This window comes from Nyctereutes procyonoides, unplaced genomic scaffold, assembly GCF_905146905.1.
Source record: "Nyctereutes procyonoides isolate TBG_1078 unplaced genomic scaffold, NYPRO_anot_genome, whole genome shotgun sequence".
Taxonomy (NCBI): domain Eukaryota; kingdom Metazoa; phylum Chordata; class Mammalia; order Carnivora; family Canidae; genus Nyctereutes; species Nyctereutes procyonoides.
Genome location: NW_026575146.1, coordinates 28265078 through 28277689, shown reverse-complemented (window position 1 = coordinate 28277689; position 12612 = coordinate 28265078). Strand labels below are relative to the sequence as shown.

The 12612-nt window shown below is 40.3% G+C and overlaps 1 protein-coding gene across 9 annotated transcripts in view; it reads right to left on the bottom strand.

Moving 5' to 3' along the window:
• Positions 1-12612, bottom strand: part of PKIB (cAMP-dependent protein kinase inhibitor beta) — a 201764-nt gene that overhangs the window by 2628 nt on the left and 186524 nt on the right. For 8 of the 9 annotated variants that reach the window (XM_055311720.1, XM_055311721.1, XM_055311718.1 and 5 more), the window contains one exon: positions 2692-2868. In XM_055311720.1, coding sequence (XP_055167695.1) covers positions 2692-2868 — 177 coding nt within the window. Of the gene's footprint in view, positions 1-2691; positions 2869-7880; positions 8008-12612 lie in introns of all 9 variants that reach the window. The other variant, XM_055311724.1, reaches the window with a different exon arrangement.

Genomic DNA, 12612 nt, shown 5'->3' with positions numbered 1-12612 from the left:
GAGCTTCCGGCTAGAGATACCAAATCTGTGAGTAATCAGGAAGATGATATTATCCCAGTGAAATTGAATGATATCTCAAGAGGAGGGAACATTGATAGAGAAGATGTCAAAAGACTGAGTTCTGGTACCATCTAATTCATTAAGAGATAAGGGATATGAAAAAAAAAACACAACAGCAAACAAAACAAAACAAAACAAACAACAACAACAACAAAAACACAACAGCATAGGGAAGAAGAGCCAGTGAAGCAGGAAGAAAACCAGGAGAGTGAAGTGTCCAGGAAGCCCAGGGAAGAAGGGCACGATCCAACATGACAAAACTGCCAACCAAGAGATCACAGGTTGGAGACCAAGAATGGACCACTGATGTCATCAGGGACAATGTCATTTGTGATCTTGAAATAGAGGAGTGATGTGGTGAGGGTCAGGGAAAGAGACAAAGGATTTGGAGGCATGTCCATGTCAGAGCTTTTTACTAGCTGCTCCTTCTGCAAAGACCACGCTTACCTCTGACCTTCCTGTGTCTGCTGCTTCCTTCAGTTGTGATTCAAAACACCCCATTGTCCTTCCGGTTTCAGTTAGGGCTGCCCTAACTTCTCAGGCTAAAGCCACGCAGTAACTCTACCTTAACATCCTACTTAATTCTCTGCTAGAACCCATCACTTGTTTATAACCTACCCCTCGCACTGGAGATACAAGATCCATGACAACAAGACTTTACTATGCCGATGGGTTTTAGAATAGTGCTTAGCACTTGGTGGGCACTACATTGAATGATGGATCCAATACATAGTGATGGAGGGACTTAAGAAAAGGCCCTCTGTGACATTTACACCTGCCACCCTCTGTTGCTTCTTGCTGATATGCTATCGGGCATCATTATCCTCCCTATGGTGATTATTAATGTATAAGACATAGATTGAGGCAGATGATGAGCTAGGCCAATTCCAGACAGGTGAATTTCATGCAGGATGCGAGACATCTGAGATCCTAAAGTTCTTCCCACTTAAAATATTTATCAACAACAACAAAAACAGAAACCAGAGGACAGAGCTGAGGGAACTCACTTAATAACCGCCAAATAATCCACCTAATAACCCCTTTGCCCTTCCCCCTAAGGGAATGGGACCTCGCTTGGAACAATCCTTTATTTTCTTTTGCTGGTAACTCTCCTGCCCCAGCCTCCTACTGATAAGAACTTTCCATCTTGCACAACTCCTCAGAGCTCCCCTCTATTTGCCGGATGGGAAGCCACCTGATTCATGAATCCCATAATAAAGTCAATTAAATCTTCAAATTTACTTAGTTACATTTTTATGCTGTAACAACATAAAACTAGTAACAACATTCTTTCAGACAATGGCTTCTCTAGTGACCAAAACAAAGTGGCGAAGGCTACTAAATCTCCTACCGTGTGTTTTTTCTCTTTTGTTTAACTAGGTAATGTCAACAAGCATCACGGTTTTGGGTGCGTGTTTGGGGTATATAAACTTTAATTAGGCCTGTTCATACGGATAAGTAACTTAGCTTCTCCACGTCACTGGTTGAGGATGGCCCCTCAGAAGTAGCACCGTGTTCTGCTAGCCACATTCCACTTTCAAACTGAAAAGGCCAAAACCATGACACACATTTTTTAAAAAATTTTCTTTCTTTCCCTTTTTCCATCTCATACTAGTTTGTGTGTATGTACGTACTTTTTTGCTATTACCTGTAGGGTCTCGCATAAGAAATGCAACGACCTCTGGGAAAAGGTGAGGTGTCTCTGGCTAAACAAAGACATACTTAAATCACAGGGATCATACCAGAAACACTTGTAACTGCCAGGCTACAAAAAATGTTCTAAAGCAAAGGACTAAGAGTCTTCTTCTGGGAGCTACGTGAGTAGAGTAGATGTGCAGAAGCTGCTGGCTCACTCTGGCCTCATCGGCAGCAGGAATAAATTTCTACACCCATCCTAAAGTCCACCTTGACGTCTAAAATGGGGCATAAGGCACAGGTATTTTGATGATGACTTGGAACTGAAGGTTTCTTTAACTCCCATGACTGTTTTTAAATAAAAAGACTTCATTATATTTATTTCCCGAAGACTGTACTCTGGAAACTATATGAACTGTATGTAAGCAACGGGGAGAAAGACCCAAGATTTTCTTTCATTGATTTGACAGCTCCCCTTTTTCCTTAATTCAACTTTTTCCACTGAAGAACGGTCACCTTTTATACAAATACCTTAAAGTCTTCATCTTTAATTGATAATAACCTTCTTCTTAGATATGAGAAATAGAAGGGCTTGTAGAATACTATAGCGAAGCACAAGCTTCCCAAGTGGTTGACTGATGGATGACAGGAGGAAAACGATTTCATTTCTGAATGTTTCTCGATAAATTTCTAAGTTTATTGAGGGAAGGGATTATATTTGTTCACATCTTCCTCCCAATCACTAGCACTACGCATGACTGCACATGCCCAGTCGCTACCTGAATGTCCAGCTTGCACACACACATCAAGAGAGATACTCACTCTCAGAAAGCCTAAAAACTGTCCTTAGCCCTAAACAAAAGCTGAGAGATCTTAGTCAACATAAAAGAAAAAAAAAAAAAGAGCACTTATAACTAGTTGGAAGAGAGACTGTTCCAGAGGAAAGGACTGCTCAAGGAGAGAGGCCTGCTGGTTTGAGGACAGTTTGCATGTTACCTTCCTTCACGGAGAGGGCCTCCAGGCTGAGGGGCAACTCTGAGGATCCGCCTGTCCCAGCTGAGCCCTGGATGTCTGGCACGGCGTTCCGGCGGCCTGTCCTGGCTGAGGACGCAAAATTGTTGACCACAGACTCCACATCAGTCATCTCGGATCTATCTGTCCTCATAGCAACATCTGCAAATAGAACGTGCACATGAGGAAGAGGCTGAGCCTATTTTGAGGTAAATGCTCACAGTGGTGCTGAAAGGCATGGCCAGACCAAAGCCACAACAGGCTTGAGAATCCAATCACCGATCACACTCTGCACCTATGTCTACTGTTAGGGTCTCGAAGCTTCCATTAGCACATTCCCACACTCCCTGAATACAGCAGGAAGGGCTCAGTGTGAGCCAGCTTGCTATAAATAACCCCTGAGCCGAATAAGCCACTTGGATGCTTTAGGGTGCAGTAATCTCTTGTCTTTTGTTCTATTTCTCTGTGGATGGATCCGCCAAACTAGGGCTTGGAAGGAAATGAAAACGGAGGCCACTCCTGCAGAGGCCCTGCCTGCCGGAATCGTCTGTGGTGCCCGTTCAGGCTGAAACCAAATCACTGTAACTTGTAAGGCCCAAAGAAACACACTGGGCTCCTACCCTTTAGAAATAAGAAATTCAACTTTATCCCAAAGGCATTTTCCCCCAGCGACAGCTGCGCATTTCCGTCAGACCTCATTTTCAACAGCCTCCTGTTCGTGTTTAGGAGAGTAGAAGCTGTTTTACCTTTTCTTGCCCTGAAGTGGACATCGTCATTACTAGTGCCTCCCCAAGCCTCCTTCGTCTTTCTAGTAATTGTCTCTGTGAAAGAATTCTCAGGAAATCATGTACCATACAGGGAGGCCGAGAAGTAGCAGATACTGTTTATTCTAAAACGAACCCTCTTTCACATGAGGTTTTCTAAAGAATCTTCCCTAAGAAGCCAACGCTGAATAGTATCTCCAAAGCAGCAGCAGCGGCAGCGGCAAGCATTTATTGAGAACCTATTAAGTCCAAGGCTCTCAGCTGGGCACTCAAAGTACAAAGGAATAATATAGTCTCCATTTGGGTGGCACGTGTACTCTCAAAGGGGAGAAAGAAGGTATACACATGAGGACAGGCAACATCATACCACAGAATGTGCTGAGTCTCAGCCAAGGAATGGAGAGACATCACCTGTGGTGCTTGCGGGCAGAGATAGGGGAGTCTTGACCTACACAAAGCAAAGCAAGCTTTTCCCTGTAGTTGGATGGGAGCCCTTTCCAATAGGTGAACTTCAAATCAGGAAATGCTAAAAAATAAAGTGAAATAGTCACAAAACACAGTGCGTTTCACATTCGAAACACAAGTCCTTTGGTTCAGAGGACCCAAGAAACACACACTGAGCGTAGTGTGGGCTTCGGGAGTCCAGGAGTAGGCCCGGCTGGGGCCAAAACAGGCTCATCTTTGCAGGAATTGTGGAAAATTTGAGAACAATGCGAGCTTTTCGGGCACAGTCCTGGAATCCATTAGACTTCCAGCTGTTTAGTATTTGCCAACCGTCTGGCATTGACAGCACAGAGTAAAGAGCGCTGGGCTGTTAGTCAAAGGGAGCTTCACTCCATTACAGGCTTGTAAGTGATACTGGCTAATTCACTTAATTTCTCTGCGTCTCGTTCCTCCTCTGTACAATGGGTATAAAGATATTAGCCTGACTCCCAGTATTCTTGTGAAGAACTAATGAGATAAAGGATGTAGAAACTCTTCATAACCCTGAAACCATATGTTTGGTTACTGGCATCATTGTTCACATCTCACAAGGTTTTATTTGCTCCACCGCCCTTCTGTGTATCCCTGTAACCCTCCCAAGCATCTTCCTACTGAAAGACCTCTTGAGTTTCCTAAGAGGGAAAATCAGATTTATTCAATACAACAGGAACATTTTCGTATCTATTATCTCATTTTACACCTCCCAGTAATCTTACAAGGTAGTAAGGAATAACTCTCACTACATGGACGTGGAAACCGGGGCTCGGGGAGGTTAAATAATTTATCTAAAGTCACCCGGCTGCTAATGTGGCACAGGCATGCAAATCCAGTTTCAGTTCACTCTTAAGGCAAGATGGCAGGTTTTACCGCAAAATTATTTTTCCAAATCCCTGCGATATGTATAGACAGACATACAACAGCTACTTTTGATTCAGCCCTTCGTTACTTTTTACCTTGGGAAAATCACATATGTGTGTGTGTGTGTGTGTGTGTGTGTGTGTGTGTGTTTGAGGGAGAGAGGGAGAGATTCCCTATCTTTTCATGGGTGTCCCTTTCTGGCTGGAATGTTTGGTTATCTAGTGAGTCCCCCACCTCCCCGTGATACATGAACGTCAATTAGAGATCTCTTCTCTACAGCTTGTGAGAAGCACCTGACACCAAGATAGGAAAAGACCCCATTTTCAGGTTTCCACTCTGTCCTCAGCCAATTAACAGCACATGAGATGCCAGAGCCATGATCAAGTGTTTATTTCTCTGGAGCATTTCCCTGTGTCACACAAATAAGTTTACTATGCTAAGATTGGAGGACCAGTTCTATGAATACCTTGGTTATCACCGGCCTGATGGTCCACAATCTTAAAGTTGAAGATAATGATACATATAAAAATGCTAAGATACACAATTTAAAATACTTCAGTGCTATATGTCTTAGGTTAAACAGAGTAAACTTTTTTAGTAAGACAGTCTATGTTAAAGAAGTATTGAATTAGAATTTGTATATTGAAAGGGAACTTCCAAAAGGTGGCCTATAGAGTAGGCCATCAACAAGGAAGAAGAAATTCTGGTCCCCAAGTTTATTTCAAGGTCTCTTTGCTGTTGGCTGCTATTTTGGAAGTTCTGCTTCTGCCTTTACATGAGTATTTCAAAGTTATATTCATTAACTACCATTTTAAGATCAGAAACACAACTAGATGTGCAGGAGGACGAGCAATAACAGGCTGCTTTACTTGGGAGCTTGGTCATTTCCAAGCCCTCTCTCTTCCCAGGACCATCTTCCTTTCAGAGCCTGTACCAACACCGGCACTGAGTGACCAGGGTGCCAGGGTCCCCCACAAGAGATGGGTCATCCAGGGCTGTGAGGAGAGGCAGGTTTCTACAGTGAAAAGTCATCTTGTCTTCCTGACAGAAGGTGTTGGTGATTTAGAGATCACTGGTTGGCAGGAACATTTGAATCCACAGGGTGATTCGCAAATGGGTTCTTTTAATTCTCTGGCAAGGAGACCTACTGTAGCATTGGAAATAATATGAAAGCCCATAAGGGAAGACTGGCTGAATAAACTATATATATAATATTATGGAACATTATACCGCTATTATAAGGAATGTGCTAAATCCAGTTAGATCTACCTACAGAGATGTTCATGACAAATTGTAAAATGAAGCAAATTTCGAAAGTAATACTTACAGTGTGGGGGAGGAAAATAATGCATACAGTATTATTTCAACTTTGTAAAAAAGATAAAAAATCCTAGTTGAAAAATGTAAGGACCAGGAGAAAGAATATTAGCCGTTTTGGGGTACTTGCTTTCATATGCTAACTTGTAATGACAAGCATGCATGATCATTGTAATTTAAAAGAAATGAAACACATTCGCCTGGCAAAAATATGAATACACAGATTTTCTAGCACAGAAAGTTCCTAAAAGTCACATTTTGACAATTTAACCAAAAATAGTGTATCTTTAAGTGTAAGTAAGCTTCTCTCTGTACCAAAAAAGTCATCTTACCCGTCTGTCCTTATTGTCCTATGCAACATTGACTGCATAGGTCTGATTAGAAGGATGATTATACACTGGGTAAAAGACTTCAAAATGGAGCAAGCAAGTCTAGCTAAGAGAACCTCCTTTAAAACAGGTTAGGAGGCCATAAGGGAGGAGGAATTTATGCACATCCTCAGCAGAGAAACTATGAACTGTTTGAACTTTTAATCTAGCCACAGGCCCTCAGCCTGGACGTAACTTCCTCCTCACCATGGCAACTGGATCATCTGTGGTCTTCACTTCTAAAGGAGCCAATTCGGTTTAACAAGCTTCAATCCTTCATTTACATACACAACCAATCCCAGTTAACCTAACTTCAATCCCTCTTTTGCACAGAGGACCTAAATAAAAACTATACTCCTAACCTTCCACCTTTATAACTCTGCCCCCTTCTTTGTCTTCCTTGGAACCCAATTCTAAAAAAAAAAAGAAAAAAAAAGCCAGTTTGCTTTAATTTTCAGTGACTCCTTTTTTGGTCAACACTATATATAGACAGCACTTCTCTATTCAAATGCTTTGTGACATTTTAAAAATATATAACCCATAGAAAGATGAGGAAATACTACTAATAAACATAGAAGAGAGATTAACTTCCAAGTTCTTTTAGTTTTCTGGGCTTAAAAGCTAATTATGTTTATGTTTGCTAATGATGGCAGCTGACTCACTAGCCACTCTTCCTCTTTTTCTTCTACAGAATTAGTAGAGGAATCTGGATGAGTTCTGCTTTGTCGACTGTGGACGCTTACAGGAGCTGAAACCATTTGGACATTTGGAGATTTCGCAGAAGTCCTTGCATGCCCCCGGCAAGGTGATGCAATTTTCATCCCTTTCATCTCTTTTGAAAATGCATGATTTTCAGGACGCCTTAACAAAAGACCATTACCCAGTCATATATACACACACGCCAGCACCTGCAGCTCTGCAATATTGAAAATGTAACACCAGTACAAATGAAGAGGACAAAGATGTTCAAGCTAAATGAAGCACTGGAGGAAAAAAAGTAATATATATAGATATATAAAGAATACTTTTATTCTTTATAAAATATGTATTATACATATTATAAATAATATGTATATTATAAATAAATATCAATAATATGTACTGTATATACACTTATATACACATTATATCTATGTATTTATATACATGTGTATACATATGTACTTATATATATTTATATATATAAAATCACTAGTCAGCTCCCAGTGGGCTCAAAAGAGCCTGCTAAGAAAAGAGTATTAGTATGTTATAAGCATAATCAGAAAGAGAAGTTTTTGCAACTTCTTTCTCCCCCAACTGAGATGGTCCACCCTCTTAGCTCACACTCATGCTTTTCTCGAGTTTCCTTTCCTTAGAGTTTCCAAAACTGCAAGGAGGTGGTTACCTTTTCTCTAATCTCTGGATCCGTATGACTCACTTCATTGCCCATAGTGAAACTCATTCTCCATGTAAGACGTGAAATAAACTTCTTGCCCACTAAACCAGTTCTCTGGGGGTAGGAGTCAGGCTATCTGAAAAAAAAAACACTTAAAGTAACAAGGAAGAGCATATATTTTGGAAACTCAGTGCTTTTTCTGGTCAAAAGAAAGGATGAGGTAGAGTGAGACATACACTGGCCTCAGCTGATAAGCAAATTCCTCATCCATCTTTCTGCAGCTTTCATCACCTTAACAACCTCACACTAGATTTCTTTAGTTCTCTGCCTACAGCTCATCTTTTGCAACATTTTCTGTTCTGGAGCATAAAAACCTCTTCCAAATGAGGTGAGAGAACTATCACAGTTGCTTGATAATGTGGACCATCAAAACGGATGATTACTTATTTATTCATCCAGTCAACATTTATCAAGCTCCTCTTAAGTGCCAGGCCCTGTGCTAGGCCCACGAGCTACAAAGAGGAACCCATAGTCTGGTGAGATGAAACACTTTCTGATCTTTTTAGTACTTTTCTTGACCTCAGATCCTGTTCTTTGGAAATAAAGTAAAAATATCCACCTCTAAAAATGGGAATCCTAACACATCTATTCACCTAGGTACTGAGACTATTTTAGGCCACCCAGAGCTTACATGAAATGTATACCTGTATAAAAACTTTTTTTTTTCAACTTAGAGACCCTCCCTTTTTTTTTTTTTGTAATTCCTCCACATATGGAGTTTCTGTGCCTCAAGTATAAACCAAAGGAAATTCTACATCTTGTCTGTTGACACACATACCATTTTTCACGCTTAGATTCCTGCCTGACAATGATTTAAACAGACCCTTCAACATATATTGGTAGGCACATGAAGGCTTTTTTTACCAAGCAGAATTTTTGACAACTTTGACCTATAAAATACTAAATATAAAGTCAAATCGATTTTCCTATAATCTCCATGGTAAAGTAATGAGCACATCTGAATGCCTTGCTGGCACAGTAACATTGTTATACTAAGATACGGTCACTTAGAATAATAATATGGACTAATGTGGATAAAGCTAAGAAGATTAACTGCACTAACCATGCAACCCCCTTGATTGGAGGGGTTTAGGGGTCATCACATTTAACTGGTCATCCTACCCTTTAGTTTCCTGCTAGAAAACCTACCCAAAACACAAGGATTGTAGGGAGTTAGTTTCCCACAGGCCTACCTACCCCTACCCCTTGCAGCTTCCAAAAAAGACCATTAAAGGTAAATGATACAGACCCAGACACCTCAGTGATGCATTAACATAACACAGCCAGTTTGAGTCAAAGTCTTTTCTAGGGACGCCTGCGTGGCTCAGCAGTTTGGCACCTGCCTTCGGCCCAGGGTGTGATCCTGGAGACCGGGGATCAGGTCCCACGCCAGGTTCCCTGCATGGAGCCTGCTTCTCCCTCTGCCTCTCTCTCTCTCTCTCTCTCTCTCTGTATCTCTCATGAATAAATAAATAAAATCTTTTTTTAAAAAGTCTTTTCTGAGTTCAGACAGTACTCTTCTGCCATTTTCATGACCCCCCCCGCCCCACTCCCCTCCAAAACAGATTTCCCTAATTAGTATATTAGCTTGCGAAGCACATACGCATGTGCATGCATTATGCGTGATGGGTGGTATCCAGGACACACAGTGATACTTTCAGTTCTCCCTTAGATGAACATGATTCTAAATGGTTATAAGTTGTAGCAGAGCATCCCTTCTATCTTATACCTGACATAGTTTTGGCCTTTTACTTCTCACCTTTTTATTTCTATCTTTCTGAGTGATCAGAACTAAGGGCACTTAGCTTGAATTAGAAGGAACCATTCTCATCCCCCCCGCCCCCCCCAGTTTACCTCAAACCCTGCCTGTATTCCATTCTCATGTATTTTTCACATTTTCCTTTCCAGTCAATGGACTCAAATTGTTGTTTTCTTATTTTATTCAGGTACTGGAGCCTACTTAAGGAAGTATTTGGATTCAATTCAAAAAGTATTTAACACCGACTATGTGCAAAGCACTGTGCTATTTGCCACAGTAAGGACTTCCCCCTGCCCCAACTGGAGACCTGGAAAAGCTGGGTGCCAGGCAGCTCCCCCCACATGCCCAGCAGCTCCCCCACCTGCACAAAGGAGGGAGTGGTTAGTTTCTCTACAAGGCAGGGTGTAGAGTGGGGTCCCAGAGAAAGAGTGAGCAAATTCCAGCCAAGTGACTACTTTCAGATCATGCACGTCTCATCTTTGCCTTTTCCTGACCATTTTTGGATGCAAAGTGTTCTTAGATTTCAAAAAAGGCACAAAGACTTCCCAAGCTCACAAAAGCCCAAGAACTGAATTTGCACTACTGAGAAAATGAAATAATTTTGAGGATCATATGGTTTGCTTGGAAAATGGATTCCCATCTCAGAGTGAACACAGCCTATCTGTGCAGGGGGGTTCAAAGCAGGTCCTAAAATCTCAGTTCCTTTTTTAATAAGACAGTGGTTTTAAAATGTCAAGTGACTTTTAAAGATATCAGTAGGAAGGAGAAAAAGGGAAGTTAATCTGACCAACATAATCATGATAGAAATGTCTTTGTATCCCTCTACCTAGCACATGGACTGGCACATAGTTGCCTAGTAAATTCAATAAATAAATATTGAACTAATAGCCAATACCTATAAATTATAGGCAGGCAAGCATAGCTAGTGAATGTGCTTTGAATTATTAATATTCTCAATAAGGACTGAACGTTCAGTTAATCAATATTAAAATGAATTTTATTATTTTACCAATAAAATAGCTTTAGGGGCAAGATGTAGGCTAGTGGCAAACACAATGCCTTGTAGGTGTGGAGAACATCAATGGTCATATGCAGAGCAGAAGTTAATGCGAAAACTCTTTTGAATCACCCTCACCTAAGACATCTGAATAGGACAGTCTTTTGACATTGGCTCTCTGGAAGAAGATTCATAAACATTAAACTGTGAACAGACTGCCAGACCTAAAGTCACAATTCTATCAACTTTCCCTGGTGTAAATATGCAATCCTCTAACACTTTAAACAGACCAGATCCTATAGTTTTAACTTTTTCAACTAATTCTCTTTTACTATTTTCATTTTCAACAAGGGGAAAGATAGAGCCTTAATTCTCTGGGCTTATTTTCTTTGCCTAAGATTATTACTGAGAGTGATTCCTCTATGACAAAAATTAGTCCCATAATTATGCCTCTGGTGTAAAGGTAATCTAAAGCAATAGCTTAAGCTTGGACACTTTAAACTGCACGCTTTTATTTCAGAAAATTTTTATAACTTATGCATGTTGGGATGCCTGGGTGGCTCAGCAGTTGAGCCTCATCAGCCTTTGGCTCAGGTCATGATCCTGGAGTCCCGGGATCGAGTCCCACATCAGGCTTCCTGCAGGGAGCCTGCTTCTCCCTCTGCCTGTGTCTCTGCCTCTCATGAATAAATAAATAAATAATCTTTTAAAAACACCTTATGTATGTTTATCTGTCTTCAAAAGGAAAAATGCAGTGATACAAAAGAACTATTTTTACTAATGTATGAAAATTTGTATATGTAAATGTGTACCATATTCATCAAAGCCATTACTTTAGGAAGCTACATATGTATACTACCTCTCAAAATATTTTTGTGATTCCATCAGGGCAACCCGCTTTATACTCCTGTATAATATAATGGTAGAATTATGCTATGTTTAAAATGTAACATCATATTTTATAGTGAGCTGTTTTTGATTAAAAACTATCCCAACTGATCACCCATTTCTTTGCACTGAAATTACTTGAGGTTTTTTTTTTTTCAAAGCTTCCTTTAGTAATTTAGATTTGCATATATTCAGAAGAATTCTATTTCAAGTGAAGATTTCAAAGTGGAGCTTTGAGCAATGATAGCATTACTGAACTACTTTAACACACCCTTAGAATGACTGCCCTTATATTAGTCCTCATTTTTATTAAGCAGTCCACCAAATGGAGCAATGGAAAGTTTGGTCACCTAAAAGTGAGCATTTAGCGGAATCTTGCATTGCCTTCAAATAAACTTGTGACTTTCAACAAGACACTTAACTTCTCTGCTAATTAAGTCTCCACATTTATCAGAAGTAGAACAATACTACCTGTTTTACTACCTTAGAACCCAACAAACAATGGATATAAATGTGCTTGGTTAACAACCGCACAAATGAAATTTGTTTAGAAATCAATCATATTAACTTATAGGCACTATAATAGATTATCATTATAAACATTGATTATCCTGTTAAAAGTAGGCCTTTCATTTGGCTCTAGAGACAGTCTCTGACATTTTAAGTCATAAAGACAAGAAAAGATGAACACCGAGGTATTTCCTGAAACTTGGTGTTTAGGGGGGAAAAAGAGCATAAAAAATTTACATTCTGCCCCCCGAATCCCCTCCACACAAATACCTCAAAGTTGGCTACCTTTCTGCAACATCTGTTCCAGACAAGCCACCTGTCACAGAAGCCTGCATCTCCCTCACATCATTCCATCATGGTTTCTCCCTAAGGGTAAAGCATTTGTATACTTTTCAGCAACAAACCATGTTTGTGTGTTTCGTTACTAGTTAAAATAGGATTGAAATTCTCAGTTTTGTCATGTCAACTGAAAAACAATTCTTAATCTGAGTAATAAAGACCCAATATAGTGAGGGTCACAAAATATG